Below are 18,159 nucleotides of genomic sequence, written 5' to 3' on the forward strand. Positions count from 1 at the left end.
AAACTTATTAGAATTTAGTGGTCAAAAGTCAAGGTCACTGTGACATCACTCAAGAATTCATACGCTAATTCTGACAGAAATTCACACAAATGTCTGACAGGACGAAATGCTTAAGTGATGACATTTTAAATCCAAAAGCTCAAATGTCAACTTCTCAGTGGTATTATAATGTTTTGCAAAAACATTTTTTGGCCATTACTCTGCATTATATCATAGGAACAGAATTTGTTCAGGCACTGATTTGGTGATACTAATCTTTGGGGTCCGCCTTGAAGCTGTGCTGATTGTAGAGATCTTCTCTGCTGCCAGGGGAAAGATGTAAACTGTAACAGCAACTTGACTTGTTTGCTGATGAATACAACCGCAAGGTGGTAATTCTTTTTTTTTTTTTTATCTCAGTCTCAGTTCATCCAGTTCTCGAAGACCCTGTACAACATCTTCCATGGCGATCCAGAGGAGGAGTCTCTGTACCGAGCCGTGGCCCACGTGACCAGCCTTCTGCTGAGAATGGAGGAGGTGGGGCGGAGGCTGCAGGAGCCGAGCAGCCCGCCAGAGCCCACAGAGCCTGCTAACACCAACGCTGGCGCCGCTGCCGAATCTTCACCAGAAGAAGCGTCTGCCACCCCGGAGAGCTCCGACACCTCCAGCCCCAACAACAGTCAGGATGCGGGGCCCGACCTTACAGAGATGGAGTGGTCCTTTTCATTCGAGCAGGTTCTGGCTTCTCTGCTCAACGAGCCGACCATAGTCAGCTTCTTCGAAAGGCCCGTCGACGTGCAAACTAAACTGGGACAAGCTAGGGTTGCCCAGCTGAAGCTAAAGATGAATAAGTGAAAGGATACATAACTGAATTAATATTCTGCTTCTGAATCAAACCCAGAAGTCACCATTAATTTCCTTTCTCCATTCGGATAGGGCAGGTTTTTGGGCGAGGCACACAATAAGATTACTGCTTGAGTGGTATCATAAATGAAGAGGAGACCTCAGATTTTAAAACCTGGAGTGCAATGTGTGTGCGTGGCCTGGATGTTTGACAGCGATGGCTGATGAAATGAATAAGGCACATCTTTAAGACACTGGCCTCGTCGCAGGCATACTGTAGGCTGTCGTTTCTCAAATCTGATTATGCATTTTCAACCTCTGTGATGACATTTATTCTCTCATGTAGCCTCAGATTCTTCAGATTTTAAGTTTAATTTAAAATATTTTTTTCCCATATGCCGTGGATGACATACAGTATAGTTTTGTACCATATAAGGGACATTTCTGTAAAGTCCCCTGACGTAGAGTTTGTCCCTCACTCTGAGGTCATGTCCATAAAAAACAACTTGTGACAAGGTGACTGAGAGTCCACAGGAACATTCTTCCTCTGGATATCTTGATATATTCTCTCTCTCAGATTACTCGCCACTGCGTTAGGTAGTGAAACAAGCTATAGGTTGTGAATTCAGTGTTCTTAAGCAACGTTAGTGTAATCCTGTCGACTTGTTGTGAGAAACACCAGCTTTCCAGTTGAAGAGGCACAGAATATAGTAGTACAATGTCAGTAAGGACAGTGTTGTCCCAGGAAGCCATAAATTGAATTCAGAGATTTATCTGAATAAGGATGTCAGATGCATTTTTATCGAGAACGTGAACGATTCAATTATGGTATTACACATGTGCAATAATACACAAGAGAGGATGCTGCACTGCCACACTCGTCCGTCTCGTTCCTCCAACAGCAGCACACGCTGTAACAATATTATAGCATGACTTCAAGTTATGTCATACTGTAAGCTGTCTGTAAAGGTAAAATAGTTTGAATTCCACAGTGCTGCTGCAGGGAAATCTCCTGTATCCGCTTCTGAACATGTGCTGTGTGATCCTCAGAGTGCGACTGGTCGATGTACTGTTTGCTTACGTTCGTCTTACTGTATATGTAGGATGTTATGCTCTAGTGTAAGTGCAGCATTTTTTTGTACATAAGGATCAGTTCAATAGTCGTTTGATTATTGTATTTATGAGGCTTGTATTGATGTAAGATATGAGCTAGTGGACTGTTGTGGACAAACCTTTTGAGGGACATTTTATCAAATCTCAGGGTGCAATTTGTGTAAAATAAAAGGGAGAAAAGGGATATTTTTTCGACCTGGGATATATAAAGTATATACGACTGAGTTACACATAGCTTACAAATGTCTGTAACGTTAAAATATAGAGCATGTGTAGCATAGTTACAGGATTTGCCACATTATGCTTGCCTTCAAGGAAACAGCAATTATTACTGCTCGCTACAGAGAGCCAGATCTGGCTTACAGTATTTCAGTTGCTTTTTATCTGCATTTTCTGCCTCTTTTTTTTTTTTTTTTGCCTCGATCTCAGTGAATCATTTGCACAGTTGTTTGAGATTCACACGTTGTAGATATCGCCTGTATCTCGGCCAGATCTCAAAGGCGTTGGATTCCAAAAAGGTTGTGACCGCTTTAGCTGCAGCTTGTCTCTCTAGGGGCCAAATTTCAAGAATTCGCAGAGCTTTATATCTGCCTGTCTTGGGAAAAAGTGTTTTAGAAGCTCTTTAAGTGCAAGTGCAATTTTCCATGTGCTATATTTGCATTATTTTGTCATATGCTGGGAATGCTTTGTTATTATTTTTTCACTTAAGATTTTAGGACCAATCTGAAATGTAATACATTATGTAATTCTTGGGTTAAGATTGTTAAAGTGAGTTGTACATACTCATTGAAAAATTTTGCAAACATCCATAATTTTTTGGAACTGAAAAGAGAAATCTATCACTGTTTACATGACTAATGTAAAGAAAAATCCCAATTACAACCCGTTTATCTTTGATATTTTGTCACTCCTTGAAGTAGAGTGTGATCAGTGACATCAGTTGAACACGTAAAGCCATAAAGCTCAGCAATTATTTCAGCATCTCTGACCATGGTCTGAATATTTCAGTGCGACTGTTCCCAAGCAGTTTAATGCTGCATTTGTAACACCTCCCAGACTTAAAGAAATTATAAATGCTGCAAATCCCTTCTCTTAAAAATCTTGCAAGAGATCAGAGTTCTTCATTTTATTTTATTGCTTCATCTGTTTCTGATTATTTGATAATATCTTAGAAATTAGAAATCATTGAAAAAAAGTTTGTACTCAAAAATTCATTTGTAGAACAGTGGCAAAGACAAAACAAACCTGATGCTCAATAATTTCCTTACTGTTTCTTTAGGCATAGCTTTTGGAAAACAGCACTTAAGATGATTTAATTTTTTTAGTCCAAAATAGTTTGTGGTTTCCACTTATGGGAAATAAATGAAAGGAGATGATGAAGGGAAATCAGACGGTTGAAAATCGTCACTGCCCCCCACCACCACGACCCCCGGCATGCTTTCATATTAAGCATCAGAGTGTAAACAGTAGGCATGGATAACGCTCCAGCTCCTGCATTTCTCTATGACTAATCAAGTCTTTATATGTGCAAGTGTAGTCTACAGCTTTAAAGGTCTGTAGCCTTTGATTGAAAGCTTGTTTTGCAAAATATGTGAAGTGCAGATCTTTCTGTTTACTTGCTTGATCATGATTTTTTTTATTTCCATACAAAGGTATCAGAATAAAGAGTGATGATTCTATCAATAATGATGTTTGGGTCATTCTGTGTGTTACTTAATCACTGGAGATCCACACACCGACATGAATTACAGTGTGACTTTTGACATCTTGTTTATTTGTGTATTAGTGGACTCAAGCCTCCGTCTGTTTGAGCTATCTATCAGTAAGTCATGTATTTGTCTATATGTATGTAATATTAAAATTGTTATGTAGGATTGTATTGTAACATAAATATAGACATGATAATCACACTGACATAACACTTCTTGTGAGAGGATCAAAAGTCAAATTTTCTTTTTAAAAACATCATTTTTAAAACCATGATGAACAGAAGGCACATCTATGTGGAGCTTTTAATCATCTTAAAACCTGTCCATGGGCATGTGTATAAAATCTAATAGTGGGCGTAGGGAAACTACCAATAATATAACTTTGTCCTACCATATCTGAAAAAAATGCTATCCGGCTGCAGGTACGTTCATCTGTATTCAATAACCTGTATGCAGGTGCGCCATTCCGGGTTGAAAAGTCAGGACGAAGGGGCCCTAAAATATAGGCATATCAGGATTTGTTTTTTTAATAGAAAATTATTAACCTATCATCACTAACAGGAGCTTTTATTTAGATTATTACTTTCTTGAGTTCGGCAAAAAAGAGCCTGCATTGCCCCCTCCCCCCGGTATTTTTATGAAATGGTTCGGTCCTGTCCTCACACCTGCCGCAATTTACAATAGATCCATGGTCGCAACCGCTGCTTGCTAACGGTAACGGTAAAGATGAACGCCAAGCCTAGAAAAGAAGAGTTTGGGAACCAGAAACCAATAAAAAGACAAGAGAGAGAAAAGAAAGGGTGACGGTATGTTACCCAATTCTTCACAAAGAAAGGCGGGTCACCGTGAGTGCTGGAGATTAATTTGTTTAGTCCGTAGTGGAATAAACTAACATGTTTTTGTTTGTGTTTGTTGTGCTAACATTAGCCAACATCTCTGAAAAGTCTGTTTATGATATATCAATCTTTTAAACGTCATTTAAGCCAAGCTTTTAGTAAGTTACCAATACTAAATCAGTTGTCTCTGTCCCTGCCTGCTATCAGGCCAGAGAACAGATGCAGCTTCATCCTCAGCAGCCCTGTCTCCCTCCACACCTCCATCAATGAACCAGCCCTACTCCCAGCTGAAGAAGGAGGTGAGCAGCACTCTGTCCAATCACCTCAGTTAACTGAAATGGTGATTATGATGGTATTTGTAGTGGTGGAAGAAATACTCAGTTTTAAAGTTCATCAGTAATTTCAGCAAAGTGAACTCAAAGTATTGGCTCCTTTCAAAGTATCATAACCTTACAAATATTATTTCTTTGATCATAACATGAACTACTTATGCTATGATAAAATATCATATGAATCTGTTTGCATGTTAATGTTGTAATTTATATATATATATATACACCTGTGTATATATATATATATATATAAATTACAACATTAAGTTCACCTGTTACTTGCTTACCATGTCTGCAGTTTGGTGCTAACACTAGTGTACAGCTTTCTGCTGAAAACAGCTTCCTGTTGTGGCTAAAAACTTAAAAACTGAAGCATGAGTGAGCCAAAGCATGTTGTTATACAGTATGTTAATATCGGTGACTGCATTTACAAACTGTAGCCCCTCTTTACTTTATTGGCCAGAGCACTTTACAATTTGTCTGTTCTTGATCCATTCACACAAACATTAAAATGCACCTTGTGATTGAAGGACAAACTGCTTTACCTCCTGAGCCACTGCCGCTGATGGTTTAGCTGGTGTCTGGATGGCTATACATAGCTGAAACTCACTATAAAGCTCCATAAAGCCAAAAGGAGCCAAATATGAAGGTGACAATCTTAGACACAGTGGCCGTGGGTTCAATTCCGGCCTCGGCCCTTTGCTGCATGTCACCCCCTTTCTCTCTTTCACTTTCAATCCTCAGCTTTCCTATTTATCAATTAAAGGCAAAAAAGCCCAAAAAATAATCTTAAAAAAATAAACAACCGTATTTGGTTGAGACTCACCTGACTCAGACTGTAGTAATACCTCGCAGACAGCCTGTCACTCAAGCGGCCGCACCTTTCAATCTGTCTCAATTTAAGCCTTAAAATGTAACCGGGTGAGTTCTCTAAAAATTCAAAGGCAAAGGTCTGTTGCTGTCCAAGCAACCCAAGGCAGAACTTCTTTTCTGTAGAGTTTTACGTATATTTTACACCAAAGTGATCCCATTCAGGACATCTCCATGATTCCATGATTCCATGACCCAGACCTAATGGTCTGACTTGGTGCAAAGTCCTCCCTCAGTGTAGTATGTAGATCTTCTAGCAACAGCACCATTTATAATCATGGCAAATAAATGCTTAAATACCCTTTCTTTTGCCAATATTCGGATAATTTATTTTCTGCTCTGGGTTGTCTTTTATTGCCACCATTTAATCATTTCTCTCTATTCTCGTCGCAGCTTCAGCATACGACACACCCGTTCCAGCTCTAACGTCGTTCACTTTGACTTTTTTAATTCTCTTTGTGCGGACCTGCATGTTGATGTCCTCCTTCTCATAGAGGTTTTCCCTCTGCCTCGCCTACATTCTGCAGCAACATGACCATGTTCCTGACAGCTGAAACATGAGTGGAGCTGTCTCATATGGCACTGTCTGCTAACACACATACTCATGGTTCAGTCTTTCCAACAATTCCCCTTCAAAAGTCAAACCCGCTGAATTACAGTTCTCCTTCTCCCCTTCCCAGAATCTTGTCAGTCCCGGTGCCTCATACCTGCAACATTCTGAAATAAAAGCCATGCACCACTCCCTTCTTCCTTACTTATGACCTGAGCAGGAAGCAATTAAGTCACAGCCCTGTAATGATCTCAAAATACATGAATCTTCAGGGCTCTTTCTCTCTGATGCTTTGATACGCATGTAACAACATTATTTCTTGTTGTATGATCATACATCTCCAAGTTGTCCTTCTAAAAACTTTCCAACCACCTGTGAATCCTTGAAAATCCCATCAAGATTCATCTCTTTTTTCCTATTTGACTGACTGGAATCACTTGAATCACTCCTCTTTCTTTCATTTTCAGATCATCTCGTGTCCCCAGGTCTAACTTTGCTTTCCAATTCCTCCTCCGACTCCATTTCTAAAGGTGATAATTGCTCTCTGTAGGTTCATCACGACTAGCAGTCCGTTTCTTTGTCACATTATTTTCACTTTGTCAAGTGATGCACGGAAGCTATGACTCACTGCTATTTGTCATACTTGTTGTGAAAGAGGCTCCAAACGTCACCCACAGGTCTGGGAATTCTTTGTCCCCTCACAACAGCTGACCGCCCCACCACAAACAAACAATAAATATCTACAGTTACTGGCATGTCTCCTGTCCAGATCACATAAAACCTTAAAGGGTTCAACCTCATATGGCGCCCCAGAATACAGTAAGAATGGCATTTTAATGGAAAAATTCTGGCAGGACGTTAAAATAGTTATGATGAGGCTGTTCTCATCCACTTTTTGTACGTATACCTATGAAAACCCTCGTAATCATGGGTCTCTGCTTATATGACCTATGTAACTTCACCTGCCTAAATCTAACCTATGTAACTTAATTTGCCTAAATCTAACCTATATAATTCCACCCAAAGTACATAACATCTTTTGTGGGGCGCTAATTTGTTAGATATCGCATGAACACTCATATGAGGATACATTTGGTTAGAATACATTTTGAAGACAGTAAACTGAAATCTTTAAAAGCTTTTCACAACATTACTGCACATGGCCCATAACACGCTAAACTACATGGATACCCAGGATACTCGTTCACTTTCTGGTTTTTCACACCACAGGTAGGAGTTGGATGAAAATGCAATAGAATATTTATTTATTTATTTATTTTTTAAAAGACATAAATTCAGTTTTCCACATGTAAATGGTATTTAGAGCATAGAGACAGCAAACACAAAAATGACACATGGTGCTAGATGCCAAGTCATTATGTCTTGGGGAAAAAGAAGCACAAATCTTGTTTAAAACAGGTTGCTCTTCTCCATTAGTGGGTCATATTTTGAACTAAAAAAACATTCTTATGACATTTACAGTCTTACCGCTCACTGGCGACACGGCAGCTACAAAAATAGCTTCTTTATGACGTGAAAAAAACACGGGACCATACAGGCCCACAGTAAATCATCATTAACAGGGACTCATCCTAAAGCGTGCACTCTGTCTGCGTGATTTACGAGCGGCAATGTGACTCGGTGACGGATGGCCTCTGCATATCATGTATATACTATTCTGGCTCAGAGATTTGGTTGCATATGGTTGTACCCTGGAGTTCACAACCTTCACCCCCCTCACCTGTTCGGTCTTCAACCTTGTTCTGTCAAGAGAGATCAGGCTGCTCTGGAAGTGTGAGAGCTCTTATCTTGGTTCATAACATTAATAAAAGTCGGTGAAAATCATTTTGTAATGACAAACTCTCCAACCTTAACAGACTGCCACAATTTTTCATGAGGATTGGTATTTGGGCTCAGTTAACCTAAAATGATAAAAAAAGCACTGTAATGTGAAATGTTGTTGGCACTTATGCATTTAAAATTTCTCAGATAGACCTGTAATATATCAGAAAACAAAAATGAAAAACTAAGAGAAGGATAAATAAGAAACGAAAGTGTCATCCCACACAGCCAACAAGTATTTACAGTATTTGACTAAATTAATAAAACATTTGCAGTTTTTAAATCCCACTGCAGGGCAGATGTTACACTGTACTATTCACAACAAGCTTGTCTATCTTCATTTGGGCGAGATTGTTGGCACCAACGTGTTATTATTGCTGATGCAAGAGAAGACACTTTTGGTCGCCTACCCCCCATTGCACATACAATGCTCTTGCAAGTGTGCATGGGAGCTATTTATAGAAACATTGAGGAAGTCTTTGAAGCAGAGCTTTCACCAGTGTATGATGGTATGTGTTTTGGAAATGGGTCCATCCACATCGTGCTCAGTCTGTGCATGTCTGCTGCAGCTGCTGGAAACCAGGCAGTTAAGGTGGCAGAAAATAGCAGGGCTGCATTGATACACAGGCGAAATCGAATCACAGTGGTGATTTTACAGCACAGTTTCGCAAATCATACAGACCCTATTTTTATGATAATATAATATCATTGGATTTATTTAACATGAATAATCAGAAATTCATCTTTTCTACTGATTAAAAGACTAACATCCAAACAGAGCTATGCAATACAAGACTTACTGTCAGTTGGCCCTTAAGTAACATTTCCATCCAATCAAAGTACAGTAGAGCATCTGAACAAATATGAAAGCAGTCATCCCCAGGAGGCTGTTGATTCCCTGATCCAGTTTTTCTTCTGTTTCGGAGCCTGATTTGAGGTCACTGGAGATCTATGCATACAGAGTCACTTTTATTTACTTAAATGTAGATTATATATGTATTTCAAACATCCAAATTTTAGCTGTAGCCTGCTTCACCTGTATATGACTTGATTCAAATACTAGAGGTTGTTACTCAGAGTTTATCAGCTTACGGCAGTAGTAGTTCAGTCTGTAGTAGTAGTGGTAGTAGTAGTAGTAGTAGTAGTAGTAGTAGTAGTAGTAGCACTTCTAAGGTGCCCTTCAGCACGGCACTGAACCCCTAACTGCTCAGAGCACCATGCTGTGGATGCACTATCCCTCCAACATCTCCCCGCGTTTTATCTGGCAAATTCATAGTCTGTAAAAATAAAGATGGAACTTGTAACCTCTGTAACCTGGCCACTGTAGCATCACCCATTAGTTTGTGGACTGCTGTTTTGAAGGCTTGAGTTTGGCATGTTGGCTATCACCATCTTGGATTTTTGAAGCCAAAAGTGACCATATTTGGACAAGAGCTGAGGAAGAACAAGTGTTAAATCTGACTCATAGGCTGTGGTGAAGCCTCCCATTCAGCCTGTCACTCAAAGCCACAACCTAAATTATGCATTACTTAAATCCTTTATAAAAGGATAGGTGGGCTGTATAAAAATTCACCCCTTATGTCATGAATGGGGAAATCACCTAAAGAGATCAAAACCATCTTTTGTACTAGGTTATTAACATGTTTATTTTTGCTGTTAAGTTGGACATTTTAACATATGTTTTAATGGGGATTGACTCTGCTTTGGAGCCGCTGTAAGAGCACATTTGACGAACTGCCGGTTTTGGCACTTTCATGGTGGCTTAATTTTTTCAGCCTGGGTTAGCTCAGCCAACATACTACCTGGATGTTTTGTACATTGAGCTTTGCTCATGAGAAAAGGAGAGGAGAGACATCAACTTCGTTGAAGTTAAACAAATGTTTGTTTATTTTGCCAACTTCGCCTTTAGAATGGTCACCTAAATCATTTTTCTTTTTTCCACATGAATATGCAGCCAGATTCTCGTAGTGTGGCTGCTGTAAAGGAGAACAGTCCTGTAACTATATATTGATTAGAATATTGATTCACAGGAACGGCTGGGGATGAGATATCCCCACATTATTATTATTCTTGAGCTCCCATAAGACTCTTTGAGGAATAAATATTTTGATGTGACTAGTGTAAAAGCATGTGACTGTATGACCAATGCATATTTAAAAACTTTTTTAAAAATGGTGACATCAGTTTTCCAGTTCATGTGACCTTATATTTAGAAATAAACTCATTGCACTTAGTCTAAAACAAAGGGAGTTCTTCAAGGATGTGGAGCTTTGAAAAAAAATCATTAACAACTGGTGAATAGGTCCAGTGTGTAAATCTCAACTCTCTCATCTCTCTCTGGTGGTTAGGAAAACTGTTACAAACATGTGCAGTTATAACATCATATCATTTCTGATATGTATAACTGACGTGGAGGTGAATGTAAACCATTTTCCAAATCTACATCCATTTAGATGATTATAACATTCACAATGAACCAACAAACCAGACTGTGCTGACTAAAACATTTGACGTCCAAAGACTTGAAATCTAGCTGTTATACATGTCAAATCCACAGGTGATGAATGAATGCTGTGGTAAACACTGAAACATCAGCCACCAGGTTTTTGTGAATACTTACACTGTCTGGCTCTGAAACTGTGACATTTGCAGCGCTGAGGAATGAAAAATACATTTTTATGACTGCAGTTTTTGTTCTTATACCAACTTGCTTCCGACGCTGGTATGTTGTGGAAAGGCTATATGTCAGTAGTGAAAGAAATACTGTCATAGTAAATCTGTGACACTTAAATGACAAGTGAGAAAGAACTGGAAGTAGTTTTTGGTCACTTGATGGTCACAATAGATCTGATATCAGACTAAAAACATGAATACTGACAAAACACCCCTTTGATGCAAATCCGTTTAATCAAACTTCACAAAATAAGTCAGTAACATTTAAGTGTTTGCATTTGTCAACATATCCACTTTTGTAGAAAATCCAAATAAGCATGTTGATATTTATTGCCCATAATTTAAATGATAAAAGCAACATTCACTGTTGCTTTTATCATGCTTGCTTTTGTCCTTCTTGCATGCTCCACAAACAGTACAGTAACATGGCGATGTTTCACATATTCAAACTACAGTGAGAGGTTTATTTCTGTCAAACAACAGCTTTTTGCTTTTAATCTCACAGTTTCAGTATGGAAATTGCCTGTAAACATAACAATTCTCAAGTCATCACCCACAATATGGAAGTTCATTAATGTCAAAACTTTTGAGCCAGTTCCTAGTTCCTGGCCCACATATTACTGAACTAACCAGTAAAACTGCAGAGGTAGGTTAGGCAGATAATTGTAGCTGTTTTAAAGTCACTGATGAAAGTATTTAAACATGTGAATATGTAAATAATTCACAGTGTAAACATAAGTCACCATTAACTCACATATGTAAATCACCTTCACCTCTGAAGCTTCCATCAACTGCAAACTAATAAATGTATTCAACCATCACAGCATTTAACCATACCTTTTTAGCATCTCATGATACTTGCTCGCTCAGGTTTATTTTTGAGAAAATGCGACTGTAATGCTGCGTTGACATGGAATGAGGGAGTCAGTAGATGGAGAACCGGATATCATTTTAGGGTAGAGCAGGATGCTAAAATTAGGAGAGGCCGGCACAGAAAACTGGCAATGGTAACGTTAGACACCGTTGCTACTCAAAGTTAAAATATTTTTAACTTTTTGCCCCACCCTGCACTGGAATTTATATCTGGCTTTTTTGGCGCTCCTTCACACAAGGAGAAAACATGGATGTTCTGGACAATTACATTTCTAGAAAAATGTCATAAAATACTAAATGTGAAAATATTTTGTTTAATGTATTTCATTCCATTTTCTGTGGACAATATGTATTACTATAGCAACATATCATGATGCGTGTTTTTTTGGTTTTTTTTAACAATCTTGCCATTCCTTCGGACTGTTTGTTTGTTTTTACCATGCCGTCCAAAAGGCGTTTTCCATCTGCTGTTGGTCAGACTGATACCATGTGAGCGCAGCAACCCATTTACTGGTATGTTCTTGAAAACCTGTTTTTGGCTTCTCACATGTGCTACATTTACATAATAATCCATGTGCACTGTCAAATCACAGCTATAATCTTTTTAGTTGTCACTTTTTAGTTTTGCCCCTAACAGTCTTCCATAATGATGCACATATTTTCACATGCTAATGCATGTTGTCATGAGTCTTGGATGAAAACACAGAAGGTCCTTAGATCTGAAGATCATCCAGCCTGCTCTTGTTAGTGCTCTGCTTGCTTGACTGACTGTTTCTGCGCTGAGTTTGGGGCGACTCAGAAACAATGCTGGAGATTTTCCTCTCCTTTACATCATCTTCGTCTGCTTTACCTTTTCGCTCCACGGCCATGTTGTCTCTGTTCTGCTTGTAAACCGCTTTGCTGTTGTAGGGGCTGTAGGCAGAGTTGGGCTCTGCCACGCTGTACTTGGAGCCCGTGGGGAAATGTTCAGGCACTGCAGAATGACCAGAAAAGAAGCTATAGTTTGGGACATAAGGCATGACTGTCTCATTTAGGGTCTTGGGTGCCTCAACTGAAGCCTTTGATCGTCTGTAACGAAGGCCTTGGTGGCACCTTTTGAAGCCCAGATGGTACATTTCCACCAGGTTGAGCAGCAGGGAGATGGAGGCCACAGCCAGCATGAAGAGGATGAAGATCGTCTTCTCAGTGGGTCGAGAGATGTAGCAATTCACCATATTTGGGCAAGGCCAGCGGTCACAGGTGTACATCGGCTTGAGCTGAAAACCATACAGGAAGTACTGAGCTACAATGAAGGCCACTTCAAACAGGGTCTTGAAAATGATGTTGAACACGTAGGTTCGTAGCAGTGCACCTTTCAAACGCACATGGCCCTGGTTGTCTTTAACTGAGGGCTTCTTAGCTTTGGTGCCAAGTAACTGCTGGTGCTTTTCGTTCTGGAGGGCTAGGTCCTTCTGTTTCTGTTGCTCCTTTTCCTCCATGCGGACCAGATGAAGGATGTGACCCAGATAAATGAGAGTTGGCGTGGAGACAAAGATGATCTGCATCACCCAGAAGCGGATGTGAGAAATAGGGAAGGTCTTGTCATAGCAGACGCTCTGACAACCAGGCTGCTTGGTGTCACACGTGAAGCTGGACTGTTCGTCGCCCCACACCTTCTCAGCAGCGGTTCCCAGCACCAGGATGCGGAATATGAACAGCACTGTCAGCCAGACTTTGCCCACAACGGTGGAGTGTTCCTGGGCACTCTCCAATAGCTTTCCCAACAAGTTCCAGTCCCCCATACTGGCTTACAGATATAGATTCAGTTTTATCTACAAACACCAAGAGAGACACCTGTAAGGAGAGGGAAAATGTTTATTTTTACTTGGATGAAAAAAAAACAAAACACAATAATGTGCATGGATGGATTATTGAACAGGCCAACTGGGCACAGGCCAAGGAGCCCAAAGTGTCAAGGCCCCCCTGGCTTTCAGTTGGAAAAATGAGACACAAAGTAGAGAAATGGGCAAATGGGCAACATGAAGTAGACACTTAATGACTAGAAATTTACACAAAACAACCAAAAAAGACATAAAAGTACCTCAACAAACCAAAAAATACCTTAAAGAGATCCAAACAACTACAAAAAGACAGACACAATTACTTCAAAGGGACACAAAACAATCACAAACAGACAAAAAAATCAACTCAAAGAGACATAAAAGAATCACAAGGAGATGCAAAACTACCTTCAAGGGACACAAACCAACCACAGGGAGACAAAAATACCCTCAACGAAACACAAAACACGTTGTGTCCTGAACACATCAGACCCGTCCTTTTACATGGTTTGACTGTGAAACTGTGGTTGTGAAAATGGTTTTCTTTGTTTTCCAACCCACTGCTAACATAAACAAATTTAAATCTGCAATGACTGATTATTTGGCCACTTGGGGGCAGTGAAAAGAAGCTGTGAAGACAACAAGTTGAACTTGTCAACCAAAAAAAGCCTATTTATGAGAGAGCAACATCAGCATTAGATTGGATTTGTGCTTCTATCTACCTGTTTTGATTATAAGTCCAATATCCACTTATCACCTTCCACATTGTATTCGATCTCCAGCAACTTCTGAAGGAAATATCTGGATATTTACTGGCTAAATGCACCACTATGTTTGCTAGATTGTGGCTAATTTGCTGTGTCTGTAGTTTGGTTGTTGGTATAATGGTTTTTGAAAGATTTTGTTGCTTTTTTTGCTTAGAACAGTTGCCTACTATAATGATGTGATAATGATGCTGCAAGAGGTCAAAATTAACCCAAAAAGTTAAGCTGAGGGCCATAGAACCAAAACAGTGAGCAGAAAGAGGCAAAATTTTACATAGCTGAGTGAAACTGCAGTCAGATGATATTTTTCTGTGAATGCATGACTCTGAATGACCCATTCACATTACACATAGTTCTTTGATTCATTGTCAATGAAAAATATTGACTCTAGCAGCTTTAAAGAGAAATTTAGAAGTCACAAGGGGTCACAACAGGAGCCAAATGTGGGAACCATGTCTTAAATGTAGTCATATATGTTAATGATTGATCTGATTAATCTTGATAATAGTTTAAACTGACAGTGTCCACATTTATTGTACATTATAACCACATTCATTTTTTTTAAAGGCACACAGAGAAAAACAGCTTCGCTTCTGTACAATGACAGCATACAGCAGTATTCCTTGTATGCTTTATCATTATAAATATGGTATTTGTTTCTGCTATGTCAATCCTTAAACAAAGGCCACTTTACTTTTGGAAAACGCGTAGCAGGATCACTAATAGAAACACTGATTTGTTATGAATTCACTGTTTGTACTCCCAAAGGTTGTGTCCTATCCAGTGCACGCCATAAAACCAGCCAGGACACAGCTGACTGTGTGTGAGAGAAAGCCCTGGAGGAGGCCGGGGAGACACTTAGATCTTGTGACACAGTAGCCAACACTGCTACACGACTCCAAAATTAGGTTTCTAGTTCAGTTTTCAGGGCCTATTGGTTACAACATACCCAAACTTTACTTTAAAAATAGTTGTACTTGTCCTTTAGAAAATGGGATCAGTGATCAGACATAAACAGACTGTGAATGTGACCACCTGTTTGGAATACAAAGACTGCCAGCCAGGAAGTAAGGATTACGTAAAGGATCAAAACTTATCACATAGTAATAAATGTTTTAAATGTGCTTAATACTGAGCCTTGATTTCATTCATAAATCTTTACTTAGATGTACATATACCAAATGTAGATGTATACTCTATGATACTGTAGCCAAATTAAATTTAGAATTGCACTTTTTGATGAAGTTAGAAATAATTACCTGGAACATACCTGATAATGTTCATCTCCTACGGCAGTGCAAATCCAAAGGCAATTGGTGACTGAGCCTCTTCAGTTCACAGAGAGGCCATGTTCTCCTGAACCACTGAGGAAACTGCAGCGCCAAGATAAACTTCTCTCTGATACTTTTCACTGGAGACTTTCTGATCCTGCCTGCTGCCTATTAATGCCCACCGTTCAATGAGCCACCACTACTAAAGCCCTGTCTGGTCTCTGTGCGAGCACAGACGAAAACATTGTAGAAAAGTATCAAACCCCTCGTTTAAGAGGTGTTCCTGCTCAGCTGAGTGGCAGCTCGGGGGTCCAGTGGGGATGCAGGTAGTCGTACATGTCAGCGTGATCTAAATATAATTCAGGGTGATGGGAGTGGCTTTGTTGTCACTCTCATGGTGACCCTTGACTGTGTGGTGGAGCGTCAGACACTGTGGAGCATTCCCTCAGAGCTGCTGTGAGCGTTACTGCTTGTTGAGTGACTGATAAGCTTTATACATGGAGGTAATATGTCCAGAGAAAGCTGTGGTTTAGACAACACAACAGTGGTGAAAAGTAACATTTACATTAAGCTTGAAGTACATTTTATTACTGTACTGAAGTAGGGGAGACAGGGGTTAGTTGGCACACTTTTTACTCTCCGGCGTATTTCTTTGGCATAATTTGTTTGAGAATAGGTCTCAGCCTTAAATACATAGTGGCAACGTTTTAATACACTCAAGCGTTTTCTAAAATCAGATGATTTGCAATTAAAGTCGTGTTGTACATTTGGGTCAACCAGTCTTATCAGGGGGTTGGTTAGCCCAATGCGTAGATGCTAAAATGCTATAGCTACTAAAAAACAAGGCAACCAATATAAACAAGTTGAAAGAACCAGAAAACTCGATAATTTATGTATCTGCCCATCTTGAAAGCTTTTTAAGCACTTTTTAAACATTTTGAGCAATTATTACTATGAACTTTTGCCATTGATAATCAAAATAGTAATGAAAATAATTATATAAACATTGTTTTTAATCTTTCAAAAAGTTTTAATCTCTCAGTTAGTTACATTTAAATTTACAATTGGCAATTGGTTGTCACATGTGCACCAAATCAGTGTGCTAACCAGATCAGTTCACATTTGACTCAACTTTGTTGTGAAATTATGTTAGCCAGCTACCATCTTTCATCACAGACTTTCAAATCTTATATCAAAATGTAGCTGATTCCTTTGTCTCTTAACTATAAGTAACACAATGCAATTTTATCTATCTAAAACAGTTTTATAATACATTTAGTCCACAAACTACTTTACTTCAATGCTGCCCTCACCCAAAAAGTTAATAACTTTTGGAAATGTTAACATAATCGATGAGCGCAGGTCAAGGAAGCAACATTTTGATATAAGATTTGAAAGTCTGAGTTGAGCAGTGGTTACTGGCTAACATAATTTCTTCATAAAGCTGGGTCAAGTTTGAGCAGGGTCGTTGGGCACATATTCCAACCATTGTTAGATATCTGTTTCTGTGACCTAAAGCACCAGAAAATAGCTGTTTGCCAGCCAACCCCGGTCTCCCCTACAATGTTGAAGTACTGGTCTTGTACTTTACTTGTATTTTCGCCCTTTACTTCATACTTTATACTTGAATTTTGCTTAATTTTAGAGGGAAATATTATATTAATTTGACTGTTGTTGTTACTTTTCCAATTCAAATTCTCATCCAAAACACACGATCAGCTATATAATATGTGACATTGTTACAGATTACACTGTTACAATCTCTGTACATGAGATTAAATCAGCTACACCTGAAAATGCTTGGTAACAAAAACTCTAGAATATACTGGTATGTCATAATATAACACATAATATAACACAAACTTTTACTTCTGATACTTTGGTGTTATTGACCTTTGTCACTCAACATGGTCACAGTTGAATACTGGTTAATAAAAAAGCTGAAAAAGCAGTGTAAGAGCTGACTTTTCTAACTCTGTATTGAAATATTTTACAATAAAAAAGATAATCAAAGATCACGATTCGTTCATTTCAATTCTTTAAACAAAATTTGTGTGGGTGTGACTTAGATGCCCCACAGATCACATGAACTTTGCTCAAAGGCTGTTACTACTAAGACTAATCACAGGAATAACACACTGGAGGAATTCAATCTGAACTCTATAGATGGTGTGTGTCGACAAGTTCCATAAAAAGAGAAGTGCCCTCACGCTTGGTCACCGCAGGTCCAGCTGTCCCCAGGGTCAACCATTGTCACCCACACACTGACCCCTTACGTGGCCGGGCTATTGATAACCAAAAACTGTGCACTCTGGCCTTCAGAAGGAGAGCTTAATCAGTCTGAGACGTGTCCTCACAGCTGGCAGCAAGGCTCCGAGGATCTCTCGTCTGAACATGGTGGCGGTGCCATTGTAAATATGTAATGACTCACATTTCTTTTTTTTATTTTTCCCTCCTAGTGACATTGCTGAGGAGAATCAGCTGCAGCTTCATTTCCTCTGGAAGATCAGAATTGCTGCTCTCTGGTGATTCCAGGTATTACATGAACTATTACCACTTAGTCTGGAAATCCTATCAAAATACACCAGAACAATTTCAACCTATTACATGTTGGAACACTATCACTGGAGTCAAATTGGACAATTTACCAAGCCATAGACATTTCACATGAGTCATCTCACAAT

At 39.3% G+C, this 18,159-nt stretch overlaps 2 protein-coding genes and 1 long non-coding RNA gene across 4 annotated transcripts in view; 2 read left to right on the forward strand and 1 right to left on the reverse strand.

Moving 5' to 3' along the window:
• The window catches only part of tbc1d8b (TBC1 domain family member 8B), a 33,088-nt gene extending 29,467 nt beyond the window's left edge, over positions 1 to 3,621 (forward strand). For both annotated transcript variants that reach the window (XM_042498612.2, XM_042498613.2), the window contains one exon: positions 400 to 3,621. In XM_042498612.2, the coding sequence (XP_042354546.1) occupies positions 400 to 834 (435 nt within the window). In that variant the 3' untranslated portion in view covers positions 835 to 3,621. The remainder of the gene's footprint in view (positions 1 to 399) is intronic.
• A 731-nt stretch (positions 3,622 to 4,352) lies between these two features.
• On the forward strand, positions 4,353 to 18,066 carry LOC148187341 (uncharacterized). Its single transcript, XR_015778902.1, has 3 exons — positions 4,353 to 4,450; positions 4,688 to 4,779; positions 17,935 to 18,066. It is a non-coding gene; the product is annotated as an uncharacterized LOC148187341 (long non-coding RNA).
• Positions 10,963 to 13,670, reverse strand: gja2 (gap junction protein, alpha 2). Its single transcript, XM_088088386.1, has one exon. It carries the CDS (start codon positions 13,399 to 13,401, stop codon positions 12,334 to 12,336), a length of 1,068 nt encoding a protein of 355 aa, XP_087944512.1. The 5' UTR covers positions 13,402 to 13,670; the 3' UTR covers positions 10,963 to 12,333.
• Positions 18,067 to 18,159: the final 93 nt, after the last annotated feature.

This window comes from Plectropomus leopardus, chromosome 15, assembly GCF_026936395.1.
Source record: "Plectropomus leopardus strain MGB_pleo_1.0 chromosome 15, ASM2693639v1, whole genome shotgun sequence".
Taxonomy (NCBI): domain Eukaryota; kingdom Metazoa; phylum Chordata; class Actinopteri; order Perciformes; family Serranidae; genus Plectropomus; species Plectropomus leopardus.

Coding starts and splice junctions, on each gene's coding strand:
- gja2 (XM_088088386.1), bottom strand. CDS start 13,401: ATGGGGGACTGGAACTTGTTGGGAAAGCTATTGGAGAGTGCCCAGGAA.